This window comes from Gossypium hirsutum, chromosome D10, assembly GCF_007990345.1.
Source record: "Gossypium hirsutum isolate 1008001.06 chromosome D10, Gossypium_hirsutum_v2.1, whole genome shotgun sequence".
NCBI lineage: Eukaryota > Viridiplantae > Streptophyta > Magnoliopsida > Malvales > Malvaceae > Gossypium > Gossypium hirsutum.
Genome location: NC_053446.1, coordinates 64,980,670 through 65,000,182, shown reverse-complemented (window position 1 = coordinate 65,000,182; position 19,513 = coordinate 64,980,670). Strand labels below are relative to the sequence as shown.

The window sequence follows — 19,513 nt, the reverse complement described above, 5'->3', positions numbered from 1 at the left end:
TTCTTTCTTTCATAGTAAACTTTCATGTTCACAAGACTTGCCTTCTTTAAGAAAATAGAGAACTTACAACTCTAAATAAAATTAGGTATATATCTTTGTCAATTGTCAATTTTCACTAGAAGTGACTAGATTGAATAATTGATGAAATGGGAACTAAAATTTTCAAATGATATCACTTTTTAAATCCGGGTAAATTATATGTAAGATTATTTAACTATTAATAAATTTACATTTGGATGACTTAACTTCAAAAAGTTATAAGATTGTCACTCAACTATTCAACCCATATAATAATAAACATTAATATATATGATAATAATTAATATATTATATACTACTCTATTATTATAGTATGTGATATAGTATTATATAATGAAATAATATAATACAAATATATATTTTATGAGTATTAATATATTAAAATACATGTCTATAATTATAACTAGTAATACATGAACTATTATCAAAATTTTAATATCTTAATAAAATATTATTTTTATTAAATTAGATTTTGAATTGAGCTTTTAACTTTTACAAATTGTATTTGAGTATTGGTTTAATTTTTTTTTATTTTGGACTTGAGATTTGGGTTATATATATAATTAGTTTATTTTGAGTTTAAGGTAATAATGAGTATATTATTTTGACTCCATCTAAGCCTGAATCTAAAAATACTGAGCTTGAAAATTTTCCTGTCTGGAAAAACCCGAGCCCCTGATAGATCCGAATTAAAAAAATCTGAACTAGAAAAAGCCTGAGAAAACTTGAGCTCAAACTATCATGTGTATTTCAATAGATTTGATTCTTCAAGGTTTTGTTATTTTCATAAAGGTGTTTGTGTAGCATTCCATGCCAAAGCATTTCCTTCCTTGTGATAAACAATGGCGGCCAGGTAAACGAAGAGGAAGGATCATGGGAAAATATAATATAATATGATTGGACAAAGATGGAATTAATTGAGTAGCTATATTCTTTTGAAAATTTGAATTTACATACACGATATATATCTGTATATATACCGATCAACCGCCATACTGCCCATTCCTACTGCACCAGTAAATGGTGATAACAAGCTTGATGCTGATCCCATACTGCCCATGATAGTAAAAGCTCCTGTGACTGTTGTTATGATAAGAATCAATATGAATGCAACTTTCGCCCTCTTGTCTTCACAGCATTAATAACTCTAACTACTGGTGCGGCCATGACACTAACAGTGAGGGGTAAGACAGCTAAGGAAAATATAGGCTCTGGCTCTCTCCACGTCTGAACAAGGATAGACAACATCCACAACATCTGTATAGATTTTTGGCACTCAATCCCTGGTAGCTACCTGTCAATCCTATGGCGAGGGGAAAGTTTCTAATAATAACGAGGTAGCAAACGGTGTTGATCCAACAAATGCTATTTCCCGCAAGCATAGCGAGAAAGAAAATGGCACCATATGATAAGTTGGAGACACGACCTATGAGGAAGAGACACTGCACCATAACCGATCAACCCGAGAGATGAACCAAGGATAAGGACCAACCACATGGGCAAGTAGTTGGCAGCGCTGCCTGAAAGCCACCCAAACAGCTTACTGGCATCGGAGGCGCAAAGGCAAGGTTATTGAGTTGAATTTGTGAAATGAAAATGAAATGCTTGAGTTGGGATGAATAAGCTGGGAAATTTGAGTTAGTTCCATTTTTGGATTGAAGCCAAATGATCGCAACTAGGCTAAGCCATTGAAGAAAAAATCGAGCCATGACCAAAATGCCAAAGGAGATCTAAACCTGAAATAGACTTGGGGCACTAATGGCATATTTAAAGGAACTGGAAGATGAAACATCATCTCAGACATTGCATTGGTATTCCTAAAGAAAGGACAATTTCATTCTTTCTTTCCAATTTTTTTTTGTTAGGTCTGTTTTTGATATTTATGGGGCCTTAGACGAAACAATAAATCGGGCTCTTTTAAAAAAATTATAAAATGTAATATTATAAAATGAAATAATATATTAATAATTTTATTAAAATAATATGCTTTATGACATTAACCGAATAATATATTTTTCTAACACAATTAAAAAATATATTTTGCTTTCAATCTACTTCTATGTCATCAACTACAAAAACACAAAAAAATCATAAAAAAATTGGGTTCTACGGGCCTTCTGAGATGCAAAATCATTAATGATAACATCAACATCAATTATTTGCGAGGAAAATGCAACTAAAAAATTAAAAATAAATGAGCAACAAAAATAATTAAAATTTCAATAGTATAAATTAATAAAGAAAGAAGGATATGTAGTAATATACTGTCATCAAAAAAGGAATTTAGGGGAGAAGTTAAATATAAGGATATTTAATGACTTTATTAGTTAAATCCCAAAAATATCGTCAAATTAAGAATGCAACAATAGTAGATCCGACAGATCATAGATGGGAGGTTCCCAATCTCTCAAATATAAAGTAAAAATTAATAACTTCAATTGATTGAGGCTAATGATTGATGAATGGTGTATTACTCAAATCAAATTTGGCCCTATTTAATTTGTAGAAAATTTCTCTTGTTGCCATGGTTATGGGAAAATAAAGAAAGTTAATGCTAGTAACGATTGATTTTTTTGGAGAATATTGAAATTCTTTTTTAAATGGTAGGAGTTAGAATTTGGGGATTAGAGGAGGTTTGGAGAAGTCATGGAGTTGAAGATGAAGTATTTATGATTAAGAATTAAAAACCTTGATCATTCAGACCTTTCAATTCATAGATGTAGATCTACCTATGAATGGGGATATTCCCAAAACTCACAAAGAAAAAAATGAAGTGAGTTAGACAAAAAAAGAGAAGCAACTTGGACAAAAAGAGAAGTAACTTGGATAAAAAGAAACGAAGTGACTTAGACAAATCTTTTTTGTCGATAACCTCAGACCAATCAGTCAAATATTGATTAATACGTAACCAATCGAACACTACTTGAAAACGGCTCTTCTACTCAGAAACAAAATGTTCCAAATGCTTCTAGAAATTCTTGCTCTCATTAGACCATTTGTATCTATATGTATTAGGATCCCGATTCATGGATCTCTTGGTCCGGGAAATCATAATAATAGGATGCATTTAATTAATTTATTTTAGGTTGAAATTTTTGTCCCACATTAAGCTGAATAATTAATTTTTTTGGGCCCCTTTTATCCTTGAGCCCTGGGAGGCTGCACTTCAAAATAGCCCCCAGGGCCGGCCTTAATAGCAATTAGTGACTTAAATGATAACTTTCGAAATAAGTCAATAACCATTTTGTAATTTCTTGAAGTTGAGTAATCAAAACTTAAACTTATTAATAATTTAGCAACATTCGATATAGTTTAGAGGTGTTCATGGGTCAGATCGGGATTAAGCATGATATTAATACACTTATGCTTACCAAAGCCTGACTAAAAATATAAACTTAAAATTTTGTCCAAGCCCATCTATATTTATAAATAGCTAATCAATCCTATTTTAGGTTAGCCCATATTATTGATTTTAATTTAATAATTCAATATATTTTTTTCATTGGTTACCATTTTAAATATAGGTAACTTATCATTTTTTGGGACTAATATTTTTACCCAAACCTTTCTAAATTTTGGATAAACCATCAAGGTTGGACGGATAACCCAACCCTTGAATAGTTCTAGCGTAGTTACTTTTTTTTGATAAATAAAACAAAGGATTACATAGAAATATTCATAATTGAGTTATTCAAAGAAAAGACTTCTTTCAAAATCTCCTTAATCTCCATCAGGGGTTCCTCGAACATATGCAATACTTCATCATTTGATAGAGCCATTTTTGCTAAAGCATTTACTATCCGATTAGTCTCTTTAGGAACGTAACGCAAGGACCATTTTCTTTCAGAGGCTAGGATTTGTTGAATTCTCCTTATTAACGTGCTTTTATGTCCCGCATGCGAATTGTCATTAATAGATATGACATTCTCTAGATTATCCAACTAAATGATGACCTCATCATATCCTTGTTTCTAGAGTAGAAGTAAGCCATCCAGTAAGCCCCAAAGCTCAACAACTGCAACTGAACACTTCCTTAAGAAACAATTATAGCCAAAGATCCAGTTTCCCTTTCCGTAATGCATAACTTCACCTGTAGCAGAAAAAACTAGAGACAAAGTTAACAACAACATCAATATTAAGATAAACACACATACTTGAATCAGGACAGTCGAAATATTACTGTGTGCTAGTCTCCAAGGCTTCATTATGAATAGAAATAAAGTGCTTCGCCCAACTATACGAAATTTAGTATTAAGATACTGTTTTTTAACTCTCATTATAAGTTTTGATCATATCTGCTCTTTTTGACACAATACCTAGAATTATTTATAGCCCTACCCCAACCCATAAATAGGAGGATAATGTGCTTCAGCACACTCAAACCTACGCCCTCCTTTATTGATAATAATACCCATACTAATCGAGTTAAGACTCAATCGGCTCTAGTGTAGTTCTTTAAAAGCATTAACTTTAATTTAACCGCTAAAATTAGAATTATACAGCTTTTGGAATATGCCATTCCTCCATTCGTTCATCTTCTCCTATTTCAATGCATGCATATGACATTTCCCTGCTCTTTATAACCACTTGCATGCTTCCTAACTTTATTTACATCCTCTTGAAATTACATTTTAAATTATGTTAAATTATGTCATAAAATTTTAAGTGTAATTTAATAATTAAATTAACGTTTTCAACAATGGAAGAATTTAATTGATATGTCATCAATAGTTTATAATTATAGATGTAATTAGAAAGTTTTGAAGTTTAGAAATCAATTTAAAATGAAAATCTTTAGATTTTACTTACAAGGTTTTGCTCGAAGCCATGCTTAAAAGGTAGAAGCTTTTATTTATTTTTGCTTTCACTCCTGGTCTTGTTTGTGAGGATCCAAATTATTAACTTTACAATTCATCTTCCACTCCTAATGATTCTACAAATGTAACACCTTACTTTTGATGGAAAAAACAGTTTTGAAAATGCAGCGAAAAATAAATTTATATCTGTCGAGTGTGGGCTCGCTTTGAATAAGAAAAAAATTCACAAAAATTACCAATGGGGTAATTTCTTTAAACTTTCGGGTCAAGTTGTAAATTAGAAAAATATCTTTAGAAAATTTAATAGTTGTTAAAGTATCTGGGAGGTCCTTGTATTATAGGCGCTAGATTATTAAATGGATCTATTTAATCCCTATACTATTAAAAAAAAATTAAATAAATCCAAAGTTTAATAGAGTTAACATTTATTGTGTAAAAACTATCTAGAAATTTTTTTCTTTTCAATTGCTGTTCAATTCCAAATAATAGATTTCTTATATTGAACTATAAAAAATTTAAAAATATTAATTCTCCTATACACAAAATAATATTTTTTAAACAATAAATGATAACTTATTTCAATTTGATATTATTTAATTCTTTTTAATAATACAGTGACTAAATTGATCCATTTAATAGTAGATGAACTAATTTGATCAAGTTGTTGTAATAGATACATTCACTTTTAATAGTTTAACTTAAATTTTTAAATCTAAAAAGTAGAGAAATCTAAAATATTTTAACCTTATTAAACTTGTGGTGCAACCTACACTTTGGACTAATCCTATACTTATATGCAAGGCGAAATTAGAAAATTTTGTTGGGGATCATAATTAAATTATATATTTTTACGATAGTAAAAATACAATTTCTTCATTTTAATAGTTTATATCTTTATATTTTTTAAAGTATTAAATAAAAAAGTATTATTTTAAGGGCAAACTACAAAAATAGTAATTTTTGTTTGTCTCAGATTACATTTTAGTCACTTATGTTTGAAATGTTACGTTTTAGTCGCTTACGTTATCGTTTTATTACAAAATGATCACTTTACTGTTAAACTCCATTACCTCCCTAATGGAAGCCTAATCTAAATTGGCATTTAAAACCCAATTGGACTGCCATATAGGACTGTAATTAGACAGTAATGGAACTTAATGGTAGAGTGACCACTTCGTAACAAAATGATAACGTAAGTGACTAAAACGTAACATTTCAAACATAAGTGACTAAAATGTAATATGAGACAAACAAATGTGACTAAAACGCATTTAAAACCCATTTGGACTACCATGAAGAACTGCAATTAGGGAGTAATAGAGCTTAACAACGTAAGCGACTAAAACGTAACATTACAAAAATAAATAACTAATATATAATATGAGACAAATAAAAATAAATATTTTTATAGTTTACAGCGTACAAAAAAGAAAAAGAACCCATTTTTTTCAGTGCCATGATCGCTTACTAAGAACCCTTTTCCATTGTTTTTTTGGCGAAGCAGTGCGAAAGAATGCCTCCAAGAAGACGTGCGAAAAAGGCAAATTCTTCCCCTGTTTTTCCTTTGATTTCTCTTAAGTTTGTTCCTATCGTTCACTTTTAATAAAAAGTTTATACTTTATTTTTGTATGTTTCAGAAATCTAATACGAGAAAGGATGCTGCCATTGATGCAATGAAGCCATATGGGTTTCCTGTAGACGTTGTTCAAACAACCATAAAGGATTTGCTACATGTGAGTTCTTAAAAGTTTTTAGTTTCTGTTTTTCTTTTTGGGGTTTTAAAGAAAAGCCATATGGAAAATCTGGGATTGTTTTTGTTTCAGGTTTATGGGGAAAATGGGTGGCCATTCATTGAAGATTCTGCTTACAAGGTTTTACTTGAAGCCATACTTGAAAAGGTAGAAGCTTTATATGTTTTTGCTTTCTTATAAAAATTGTATATATTTTTATATTTTTTAGGAGTTTCATGTTTGGTCTTATGTTGTAATGTTGTTGTTTTCCCCGTCACTTATTGCTTTCTGGTCTTGTTAGTGAAGATCCAAATTGTTAACCTTTCAGTTCATCTTCCACTCCTAATGAAGTTGATTTGAAAAATGTAACAGTTAACTTTCATTAATCTGTAGTGGTGATATACATACATGTATATGCGTGTGTGTATTTGTTACATGATCAGAAGCTTCAAATACATTAAACTACAACGAAATATAGAATCAAAGTTATATGTTTGTTGGAGCTAAGTGCAACAAATAGCAAGGTTCAACAAAAAGCTTGCCGAGCAAGAATCGAGACTTGCGGCAGAAACAAAGAAGAAAAATGAAATAAATTTTAAGCAAAGCTAAAATAGAGAGTATATGGATGAAATCTTGATTGAATTTATTCATTTTTTTAAAATGGCATAAAGCCTATTTATACAAGCTTACAACTTGACAACTTAGTTGGAATACAACTAAGTTTCATCATTACATCCACTTAAAATAAATCACCACCTACTACCACTAACAAACTTAGTTGGAATACAACTAAGTTTTATCATTACATCCACTTAAAATAAATCACCACCTACTACCACTAACAAACTTAGTTGGAATACAACTAAGTTACATCATTACATCCAAATAATAATAATAATAGTAATAATAATAAAACATGTGATTGCTACATGCTAACCATTGCTTCAATACTCCTCCTTGGTTTGCATGGAGCAAACACCTAGCTTCCTTCTTAGACATTCGAACCTTGTGACATTAAGGGCTTTAGTCAAAATGTCTGCAAGTTGATCCTCAGAATTACAATGGATCAGCTTCACTTCCTGAGCTTGCTCCATTTCTCGAACAACATGCAACTTGATGCTGAAATGCTTTGTTCTTCCATGGAACACTGGATTTTTAGCAATTGCAACTGAAGATTGGTTGTCACAGAAGATCTCAGTAGCTTCCTTTTGATGCACTTTAAAATCAGCTAAGATTTTCCTTAGCCAAATGGCTTGGTTGACAGCACTTGCAGCTGCCACATATTCTGCTTCAGCAGTAGATTGAGCCACGAGACTTTGCTTCTTCGAACTCCAGCAAAACATGGCTGAACCAAGGTTGAAAGCATACCCTGAGGTGCTTTTCATGTCATCTATCGAGCCAGCCCAGTCACTATCAGTGTAGCCAACCAGCTTAAGATTTCCTTCCTTGCTGTACCTTAAACCATAGCTCAAAGTGCCTTTGACATATCTAAGCACTCTCTTAGCAGCTTGTAAATGCTTTTTATTGCAACAATGCAAGAACCTTGAGAGCAATCCTACAGCATACATTATGTCTAGTCTAGTGGCAGTTAAATATAACAGACAACCAACTAGACTTCTGTAGGTTGTTTCACAAACCTTCTCAAAATCACCTTGGCTCGATAGTTTTTCTCCAACAGCAACAGGTGTTTTAGTTGCTTTACTGTTTTGCATGGAGAACTTGGTCAGAATCTTTGTGGCAAAGTTTCTCTGACTTAGAAATATCCCATTTTGTGCTTGAATCACCTCCATTCCAAGGAAATAAGACATTTCCCCTAGATCAGACATTTCAAATACTTCTTGCATCTTGGTCTTGAAATCGACCAGCACTGCTCGATCTCCTCCTGTCACCAGCAGGTCATCAACATATAGGGATACAATGAGCTGTGTTTGTGTCCCTTGCTTCTTGACATACAGTGTTGGCTCACTCTTGCTTCGATCGAATCCCAAATTAGTCAAGTAGCCATCGATTCTGCTGTACCAGGCCCTTGGAGCCTGTTTTAAGCCATATAGGGCCTTCTTCAGTTTGTAGACCATATGCTCTCTGCTAGCTATCTCAAACCCTTGTGGTTGTTCAACATAGATCTCTTCATCTAAGAAACCATTCAGAAAGGCTGATTTCACATCGAGTTGATGGATCTTCCACTCGAGCTGTGCTGCTAAGGCAATCAGTAATCTGATGGTGTCTAGCCTGGCCACTGGTGCAAAGGTCTCCAGATAGTCCAGGCCATACCTCTGACTGAACCCCTTGACAACTAGCCTTGCTTTCAGTTTGTTCAAGGTACCATCAGCATTTTGCTTGGCTTTGTACACCCATTTCACCCCAATTATCTTCCTTTTGACTGGCCTTTCAACTAATTCCCAGGTCTGGTTCTTCTCAATCATGCTAATCTCCTCAGCCATTGCCTGCTTCCACTCTTGCTGAGCTTCAGCCTCTTCAAAATTGCTTGGTTCAGCTATGGCTACATGAGCTCTTTCATAAATCTCAGTCAATGGTCTTGTTCCTCTAACTGGTTCATCATCAATGTCCATTTCAGGAACATTTTGATCTGGCTCAGCTTGATCTGCTGCAAGTCCTTCTGAAACTTCCTCAGGTTCATGTTTTTCCCAGTTCCAACATGACTTTTCATCAAATACCACATCCCTACTGACTGACACTTTCTTTGTTGAAGGATCCAAGATCCTATAGCCCTTCTTAACAGTGCTGTAGCCCACCAAAATACCAGGTCGAGCTCTTTCAGACAATTTGTCCCTTTTGACAGCAGGTACATGAGCATAACAGATGCATCCAAAGACCTTCAGATGAGCCAGTGATGGCTTGAATCCAAACCAGGCTTCGAATGGAGTCTTTTGATCCAAGGCCTTGGTTGGAAGCCTATTTTGAATGTAGTTTGCAGTGTTAACTGCCTCTGCCCATAGTGCTTTAGGCAGATTCTTCTAAATCATCAAGCACCTGGCCATATCCATCAAACTCCTATTCTTCCTTTCACTTACACCATTTTGCTGAGGTGTATATGTGTTGGTAAGTTGATGTTTGATGCCTGCCTTATCACAGAAGGCTTGGAACTGAGTTGAGGTGTACTCAGTCCCATTATCAGACCTTATGGACTTCAGCTTGCAACCTGTTTCAGTCTCAGCAGCAGTCTTGAACTTCCAAAACACTGAGGCCGCCTCTGATTTCTGTTTTAGGAAGTAAAGCTAGCAATATCTTGAAAAATCATCAATGAACAGTATGAAGTACCTGTTTCCACTTAATGACTTAGTCCTCATAGGGCCACACACATCAGTGTGCACCAGTTGGAGTTTTTCAGAGGCTCTCCAGGCTTGATTCGAGGGAAATGGGAGTCTGGCCTGCTTTCCTAGCTGACACACTTCACACACATCATCATGATCCACTGAGTTGATGAAGTTTTCAGCCAAGTCCTCTCTAACCATTCGAGCCATCGATCTAAAGTTGGCATGTCCAAGTCTTTGATGCCAAAGCTTGGATTCATCTGATGTGACTGTGTAGGCATTGTCTGACTCCCTGGTCCAGTCAACTACAAAGCTCTTATTAGCCATAGGAACTGCCATCAGCTTGGATCCACTTGGATCATTGATTTGGCATTGGTTGTCTTTGAACACAACAGAATAACCTTTCTCCAGCAACTGATCTATGCTGAGCAGGTTTCTGTCAATTTCAGGCACCAAAAGCACATTTGAAATCACTTTGGCACCTGTGGGGGTGCATATCAGCACATCACCCTTGCCTTCAGCTTGAATAAAATGTCCATTTCCTATCTTGACTTTAGTTCTGCAGCTTCTGTCTAAAGACTTGAAGATTGCAGCATCAGGTGTCATGTGGTTGGTGCATCCACTGTCTAGAAGCCAACCAGATGAGAACCTTTCTTGAGCAGCTGAGCATAACACAGCAAAGACTTGCTTCTCTTGGTCACTGTCCTCCTTAGCTACTCGAGCCTCAGCTTTCTTCTGTTGAAACTGACTCTGCCTTGATTTGGCCTTGCTCTTGCAGACTCTCTCAACATGACCCTTCTTTTTACAATGCTGACATACAGCATCTGGATTGAACCAGCATTTTTCTTTTGGATGACCAGCCCTTCTGCAGTGCTTGCAAGTCTGACCCTCTTTTCTTGCAACATCAGTCCTTGGCTTGTCTCTCCAGGCCTTCTTACCTTTGTAGGCAGTGTTTGTTCTTGCCTGAAAGGCACCTTCTTGATGCTCCTCCAGTCTGCTTGCTCTTCTTTGCTCTTGAGCATATAAAGCATTGATCAACTCTGTCAGGGAGATGGTGTACAGGTCCCTTGAGTCCTCGAGAGATGAGATTTTTGCCTCATACCTCTCGGGCAGAGTTGCAATAACCTTCTCCACTATCCTAGCTTCCTTGAGCTGCTCTCCAAGGAGCCTTATGCTGTTAACCACAGCCATAATCCTGTCAGAGTACTGCTTGATAGTTTCTTCTTCCTTCATCTTCAAATTCTCGAAATCTCTCCTTAAGTTCAGCCACTGTTGCTGCCTTGTCCTCTCTGTCCCTTGAAACTCCTCTTGCAACTTGTCCCATGCTTGTTTTGGTGATTTACAGGCCATAATCCTTGTGAAAATCACATCTGACACTGAGTTCTGGATGCAAGACATGGCTTTGTGCCTCTTGGTCCTCTCATCAGCATGCTGCCTGATTTGAGCCACTGTTGGATTGCCTCTAAGTGGCTCTGGTTCAACATCTGAGTTGACTACCTCCCACAGATCGAAAGCTTGTAGGTAGGTCTTCATTTTAACCACCCATATGTGGTAGCCTTCTCCATTGAAGACTTGAGGTGCAGCTGGTGAAAAGCTTGATGAAGCCATAAATTTGTATAACAGATCCCTTAAGAAATAGGCTCTTGATACCAATTGTTGGAGCTAAGTGCAACAAATAGCAAGGTTCAACAAAAAGCTTGCCGAGCAAGAATCGAGACTTGCGGCAGAAACAAAGAAGAAAAATGAAATAAATTTTAAGCAAAGCTAAAATAGAGAGTATATGGATGAAATCTTGATTGAATTCATTCATTTTTTTAAAATGGCATAAAGCCTATTTATACAAGCTTACAACTTGACAACTTAGTTGGAATACAACTAAGTTTCATCATTACATCCACTTAAAATAAATCACCACCTACTACCACTAACAAACTTAGTTGGAATACAACTAAGTTTTATCATTACATCCACTTAAAATAAATCACCACCTACTACCACTAACAAACTTAGTTGGAATACAACTAAGTTACATCATTACATCCAAATAATAATAATAATAGTAATAATAATGAAACATGTGATTGCTACATGCTAACCATTGCTTCAATAATGTTTAACTTATCTTGTGTAGATATGCTGAGGTTGTTACTGGGTAAAAGTATTATGGAGGTGTTTGTACTAGAGTCCGTTAGCATTTTTCCCCATTTACTCAAAAAGTGAGCAAATTAATTTCTGTATATTAGATCAAAGAGCAAACTGGTCTTTTCTAGTACAAGGCTTCTGAAATTGCTGAATGTTATCAACCGATTGTTGAGGGTATTGTGTTCTGTATTAAACTTCCATGAACTTTATCTCTAGTTGGGTTATTTGTTTTATATGACTGATCATTGTTGAAGATTGTTGCTTGATAATGCTCATAAAGCAAAGTTGGAAGTTGACATACTATGTCATAGCAACCTTTAACTATTTGTGATAGCGAATATCTTTTGATGCTCTTAATGATTTATTTTATCCAATCTGTACCTCATGAATTTGCTTGTGTGTTGCTTTCTGGATTGCTCAGTTTTCTTTTATTGACGATTGATTTCAGCATTCGGTTATAATGAACATGTCTTTAGTTAATTTTTGATTGTTTTTGATATTCGTTTTTGAAGGTAACCGGAGAAGGAACAAGTGATCCTAAGGAACCAGTTGCTGAGACCTCAAGTAGAACTGCTCTTGTACCTGTATGCTCTGATGTGAGTCCACTTAACGCTGAATTCCAAACCAGCAATGGCTTTGATGGTGCACCAGAGTTGAATAAAACTTTGTGTATATCAAAACTGACAAATGAATCCGGTAACCAGCTTTCCCTTTTGATTTATTCCCATTGAAATTTATGGGTTTGGGTCATATTTTCGAGCCAATCCCAACTAGCACCTTTTAACTTGTAAATTTTAATAGCATAAACATTCATTTAGTCATTCATTGTGATCAGGTAACTATCTCCTACCAGTCGAAGCCGAAGGCTGTAGCAAAAGAGATGTTACATATCCTTGTGGTAACAACCACTCTACTCCACTTCATGGTCACAACTCACCACCACTGCAAGGTGATACCTTGACCACAAAGCGCAGGCCTTACTATGGCTGGATTGGCAGTGACGATCAGGAAGATATCATGGAGCTAACACCAGGACCAATAGCTGAAGAAATGGAAAACTTTCTTAAAAGTTTCATGGTTCACAAGAAAAGATGGGATATAAAGCCTGATGATATGTAACACTGTTGTAAACTGTAAATTCTAGATGAAAAGCCTATATGTGTTTATTAAGCTTTGGCCTGCATTGCAACAAAAGACCAGCAGCAAATTCAGCAAACTCAAGCTGCAACACTGTTTTGAAGTGCAGAAATGGAGCTGGTCCGAATGCAGCAACACATTTTGATTGTTTTGTTCCTATGTAACCTTGTCTTGTTCCTTTGTAATTTGATAGCAAAGTTAGTAGGATATGTTGGCTGATTTGTATTGATGTAATTGCTGATATGTCAGCTTATCTTTGTGTACAAGTTTAAGCTAGTTTTTGTTTATGTATTAAGTGGGAGCAGTTAAACCATTACGTAACTGACAAATTACTTTTGTAACTCTTATATATCTTTCAAAATTTGAATGAAAATTAGATGAAGTTTTCAGATACTTTTTGCAAAGTTCCTTATTCAGTTTTTCTTCAAATTGTTTTCTGTTTTCTTTTGCTGCAAAACTCCAACAGTGTTCCTTTTGATGCCTAACAAAATAGGCATAGTCTTATTGCATTAGTAATCCCAATCAAATAGTATTTTAGGTCATAGGTTTTGATGCATTAAATACTTGGAGGGTTCATATATCATTCGGTAAAGAGTTTGGATTCAATATATATTCTTTTGTCTGCCCTTTTCTCCCTTTGGATTAGAACTCATGCACATTGATGTGTATGGCTCAATGAAATGATAAATCTAAGCACAACAATTATATCAAAACTAGTGGAATGCGGCTTATGTGATGAACTGATACAGTAATCTGTTAACTAAGACCTCCTAATCGAGTCAGATTGTTGAAGCCGTGGCCCGCATTGCAACAAAGAACCAACAGCAACAAATTGGTCAAAAGACCAACAGCAGCAAATTGTACAATTTTAGCTGCTATACTGTTTTGTAGCAAAGAAATGGAGTTGGTTCAGTGATAAAATTATTTTTTTGAATATTTGTTCCTATGGAACTTAGCCTAAATCTTTGTAATGAGTTAGCTAAGTTAGTAGGAAAGATTGACTGATGTAATAGCTGGTATGCCAGCTTTCTTTTGTATACAAGTTGCTATATTTTTAGTAAGTATTAAGTAAGTGCAGTTAAATTAGTAGGTAACTGTCAAATACTTTTGTAACCTTCATATATTCAAAATTTGAATGAAATTGTGATGACTTTTCAAGTTACAAATTTTCTTGCTGAGTTCTTTTCTTTTGTTTTTCTCTCATTTGTTTTTTTCTTTTTGCTGCTGCCAATGTTCCAACACAGATAAATCTGATCTCTAATGGAACAAAGCTCGGTAACAACATCACACATGTCAACCCGCTCACTTGGTGATTCAGTAGAACAAGTGAGTCCTATTTCAAGAATCGAATTCATACATTGAAGAAACTTGTCATTTTCTATGATGTTTCCACCAAGAGTAATGTCTGTGATTGTTCCTTGTTTGACTCTCTCTTGAAGAAGAATGGGATCTATAATCTCAATCATTCGTTCGGGCAAAGCTGTCTTAACAAAGTTGTGAAGACTTAAACCCTCTTTGAATCTTTCATCAGTCGGCCTTTTCCCTGTAAACATTTCAAGCAAGAGGACGCCATAGCTATACACATCACCTTTTGTTGACAACTTGCTTCCCATGCCATATTCTACATGTAGAAGTAATTTTAGAGGAAAGCTTTCTAAATATATGAAAAATAATGGAAGAAATGAATAAAATAAACTTACCAGGTGGAGCATAACCAATAGTTCCTCTTAATCCAAGGGAGCTTGATTGACTAGCAGAATAGTTAAGCTTGTCTGTAGAAAGGATTTTTGCTAAGCCGAAGTCACTTATATGGGCAACCATTTCCTCATCAAGTAGAATATTGCTTGGCTTGAGGTCACAATGAATGATCAATATTTCGCAATGATGGTGCAGATACTCTAGTGCATGAGCAACATCTATGGCCATATTAAGTCTTTGGAAGAGGTTCAGGTTTCTTATTGTCTCTGGTTCATTGGTTCCAGCAGGTGGATGCAGCCAGTCCTCCAAACTTCCATTTACCATGAACTCATAAACCAAGGCTTTAAAATCATTGCCTTGATAATCGACACCTGAAATGGCTGTTAAAACCTTGACAAGATTCCGATGTCGAATGTTCTTCAAGACCTCACATTCAGCTAAGAAACTCCTCGAAGCTCCATGATTTAGAAGATTAAGCACCTTCACTGCAATAACTTCTCCAGTCTCTTCAAGAATTCCTCTGTACACGGAACCAAAACTTCCCAAACCAACCAAATTCTGCGTAGAAAATCCGTTAGTAGCCCTTAGGATGCTTTGGTACGATAACCTTAAAAGTGAATTTTCTGCACAAGTTGTTGTTGGCTGCTGCTCTTTCTTCTTTCGAAGCAACAGGATAAGGAGAAAAAGGAATATCAAAGTCACTCCTAAAATTACAGCAACAATAACAATTTTTAAACGAAGAGAAGTGTTTGATGATTTTGCCGAGTTACATCTTGACAAGTGTAACTCAGTGATGCCTCCACAAAGCTTATTGTTCCCTTCAACAAATGTAGCACTTGAATTCTTGAAGACTCCTTCACTTGGTATCACTCCTTCAAAATCATTGAATGAGAGATTTAAATACTTTAATGCCCCAAAGCTTGCAAGAAATTCAGGAACCTTACCTGAAAGATTATTATCGGATACATCCAATGCTGCAAGACCTCTCAATGAACTCAAAGATGAAGGAATGGGCCCTTCAAACAAATTGCCATCCAAAAACAACTTCTCTAGGCTTACACAGCTACCAAGGTTGTTTGGAAGCAAACCAGATAATCTATTTTTTGAAACATCCAATTCACCCAGATTTTTCAATTTCTCTACTTCAAAGGGAAGTTCACCAGTCAAATAGTTTGATGATAAGTTTAGTAAAATGGACAAGGATGAAAGTGCAAGTACTTGAGGGGGTATTGATCCACTAAGATTGTTATGAGAAAGAGTCATCCTAAGCAAATTTTGGCAATTACCTAGACTAGATGGAATGCTTCCCTTAAGTTTGTTAACATCTAAAGCTAGTTCGATTAACATTGTTAAATTTCCAATAGAATGGGGAATAATCCCAGAGAGAAAATTACTATCAACGTAAAATTTCTTTAGCTTCTGAAGCCTCCCAATATCAGAGGGAATGGGGCCTGATAATTGATTTTGTGATGCCCGTAGCACCTCCAAAGAGTTGAGATTTCCAATCCCATCCGGTATTCTTCCCAATATGTTGTTATGTTCTATTCCTAATACTGAAAAGGTTCTAGAAAAATTCCTAATGCATTTGGGAAATACCCCTCCAAAATTATTGTTGTGTATAGATAGAATTCCTAATTTGGTATTATTGACTAAAGTGCAAACGAAGTTCAAGTCACCTTCTATCCCATGTCCCAAGTGGTTGGTGTATAGGTTAAGTACAAACAGGTTTTCTAGCTTTTCTAAGGAAGGCACGTTCCCACTAAGTCTGTTCTCATCAAGTTGAAGTTGATATAGATTTGAGGCATTGGATATTGAAATAGGAATCTTTCCATAGATTTGGTTTCCCCATACGGAAAAGGCCCCAACATGTGGCATAGTGATTGCTAAGTCAGAATGAAGAGTACCTTGAATCTTGTTCCCCCCTATGGAGAAGACTATAATATTGGATAGATTGAACATTGCGGTCGGAATAATACCAGATATTGAATTTTCATCTGCCGAGAAATGTATCAGATTTGTCAGTCGTCCAAGAGCTTCAGGTAGAACCCCACTTAATGCATTATATGTCAAATAAAGTTCCTCCAGGGATGACAAGTTCCCCAACGCAGGCGGGATGCTCCCTCTTAAACTGTTGTTGACAAAACTCAAGAATTTCAGCTTTGACAAGAGACCGAACGAACCAGGTATTTCTCCTCTTAGTTGATTGCCTCTCATGCGGATATATGTAAGCTTAGAGCAAGCGGATAAATTGGAAGGAATTTCACCACTAAAAGAATTATTGATCAGTTCTAACCTTTCCAGTCTTCTTAGATGTCCAACTTCTTGAGGAATATGATCGTAGAAGTTGTTGCTTGCAAGATTCAACTCCTTGAGAAAGCTCAAATTTCCAATATATGGTGATAAAGATCCTGAGAGTTCGAGGAATTGTAGTTCCAACTTGGTGACTCTCTGATGCTTGCGGCCGCATGTAATACCATGCCATTGACAGAAGTGAATGGAACTATTCCAAGACTCCATAACCTTAAGTTGATCACCAATTATCTTGGCTTTTAAATGGAGTAAAGCTTGTTGATCAGTGTCATTTCCCCTAATTACAGTGGTTGCTGTTGCTAAACCAAGCAAGTTAGGACCCCGCAAGTTGAAGCATGAGAGAAGAATAACAACTTCTAAATGCTTTTTTGATATCCCCATCGCCCTGAGATGAGATTGATTTGTTTTCGAGAGTGCTTTGTTCATCAACAACAACTAGCATGCAATATAAGTAAATTTTGAACTCGGTATCATCCTATTCTATCTCTTGTCAATTGGTTCAAGTTTTCCAACTTTGAAAGTCATGTGGCTACGATTTCAATGGCCTACTTTAGTCAGATATGTCAACTGGTTCAAGTTTTCTAACATTGACGATATACATTTGACGTTTTTCAATGTATGTATTAAAAAAAAAACATTAATTTCTTGTATAGAAAATGATAGAGGGAGAGATTTCAAGTAAAGGTTGGATTCTATAGAGGAAATTGCCAGCAGGCTCACAATTATGGAGCCCCACATTGAAAATACTTTGTGGAAAACTAGTTTTATACATGATTCGAGTATACCTGTTTAATAATTAGATTATTAGAATATTTGTCCATATTCAAATTAAACCATTACATTCAAAGAATATTTGTCATAATCTAATATTTGATTGTTGTTATAGAATAGACTATCACCATGTTGTCTTCAAATACCATGCATGGACATCAATATTATTTCAAATGAATTCCATCATCTTTTGTATAGCTCTAGATACCAACAATGTGTAAGCAAGTTCAGCTGAGTCTTGAGTAACAAGGCTCGAGACTTGTAGAAGAAACAAACAGAATTCAAAAACAGAATTGAAAAACAAAAGCAAAGAAAAATGGAGAGTATATGGAAAGAAATCTGATGGAATTCATTCATAAGTTAAAAAAATGAATAATGGCATAATGCCAATCCATAAAAACAAGCATTCAGCTTGTCAAAATCAGTATATGGTCACCTAATCAATACCTACTACCACTAATACATTGAAACTTGGTAAACCAAGCTTGTACACATAAACAAAGCTGAGTTAACAGGCATCCAGCTTGTCAAAATCAGTATATGGTCACCTAATCAATACCTACTACCACTAATGCATTGAAACTTGGTAAACCAAGCTTGTACACATAAACAAAGCTGAGTTAACAGTTCAATCACCATCAAATTACATCAAACATCAAACTAACATAGTTCAAAATGAATTAAAATAAATTACTTCAAACTAAGGTTGCAAAATGAACAAAAAAAAAAAAAGAAAAGAAAAGAAATCAACAGCTGCATTGTCTTCAACTGCATCTGCTTGGCTCGGGCTGCATGATTTCTTCCTTGGCTGCTCCTTGTGCCACATGCTTGCCAACTTCAACAATAGAAATTCTAATTATTTTGTTATCTTGGCTTTGAACTTGAGTAAAGCTTGTTTATCAGTGGCGTTTCTTCTAACTACAGGGTCTGCTAAACCAAGCAAGTTAAGACACTGGGAGTTGAAGCATGAGAGAAGAATTATAACTTCAACGTAAACAAGGATAAAAGAGCTGGAAAGTTTCGAATGCCTTTTCAATAACTCCATCAACCTGAATCAATTTCTATACGTATTTCAAAGTGTTTTGTTGCTCAACAAGAAATAAAGTGCAGTATAAGTAGTTCCTCGACATTTTATAAATAGAGGCTTCTATTAATAAATCATGTAGAGACATTTTATAAGTCTCCCTTCATTTAATATGGATACAAAAACAAAGAGTCTTAAATTTCAGTGATTACTGACCACACTTAGATGTAAAATCAAGTATATTCCACGTCAAACATTTGAATACATTCTTCCAAATTCGAGTAACATAAATAAAATCAAAGCATATTGGCATTATCTCAAATTCTTATTTGATGAGGATCCAATAGTTTAAGAAGCAAAGAGAAAAACAAAGCATTAATACAAAATACGCTGAGAAATTATGGTGGAAAGCTACAAAATACGCTGAGAAATTATGGTGGAAAGCTATAAATATTGCATTGCATATTTATTCTCTTTTCTCAAAGCATAGTGCTTTTAGGCGAAATGTGGAGACCTGCTAATACCCAATTGAATGTGAACAAAAGATAAAATCCAACACTTTGACTGACCCAA

The 19,513-nt window shown here is 35.1% G+C and overlaps 2 protein-coding genes across 2 annotated transcripts; one reads left to right on the top strand and one right to left on the bottom strand.

The window, feature by feature from the left end:
- The first annotated feature begins 6,369 nt into the window (after nt 1-6,369).
- On the top strand, nt 6,370-13,432 carry LOC107934939 (uncharacterized). The gene is made up of 5 exons (XM_016867471.2): nt 6,370-6,396; nt 6,494-6,589; nt 6,680-6,754; nt 12,513-12,696; nt 12,836-13,432. Exons 1-5 carry the CDS (start codon nt 6,370-6,372, stop codon nt 13,117-13,119), a joined length of 666 nt encoding a protein of 221 aa, XP_016722960.2. The 3' UTR covers nt 13,120-13,432.
- An 816-nt stretch (nt 13,433-14,248) lies between these two features.
- LOC107934942 (probable LRR receptor-like serine/threonine-protein kinase At3g47570) lies at nt 14,249-17,615 on the bottom strand. The gene is made up of 2 exons (XM_016867472.2): nt 14,838-17,615; nt 14,249-14,758 (listed from the first exon to the last, which is right to left on the bottom strand). Exons 1-2 carry the CDS (start codon nt 17,569-17,571, stop codon nt 14,292-14,294), a joined length of 3,201 nt encoding a protein of 1,066 aa, XP_016722961.2. The 5' UTR covers nt 17,572-17,615; the 3' UTR covers nt 14,249-14,291.
- Between the last annotated feature and the right edge of the window lie 1,898 nt (nt 17,616-19,513).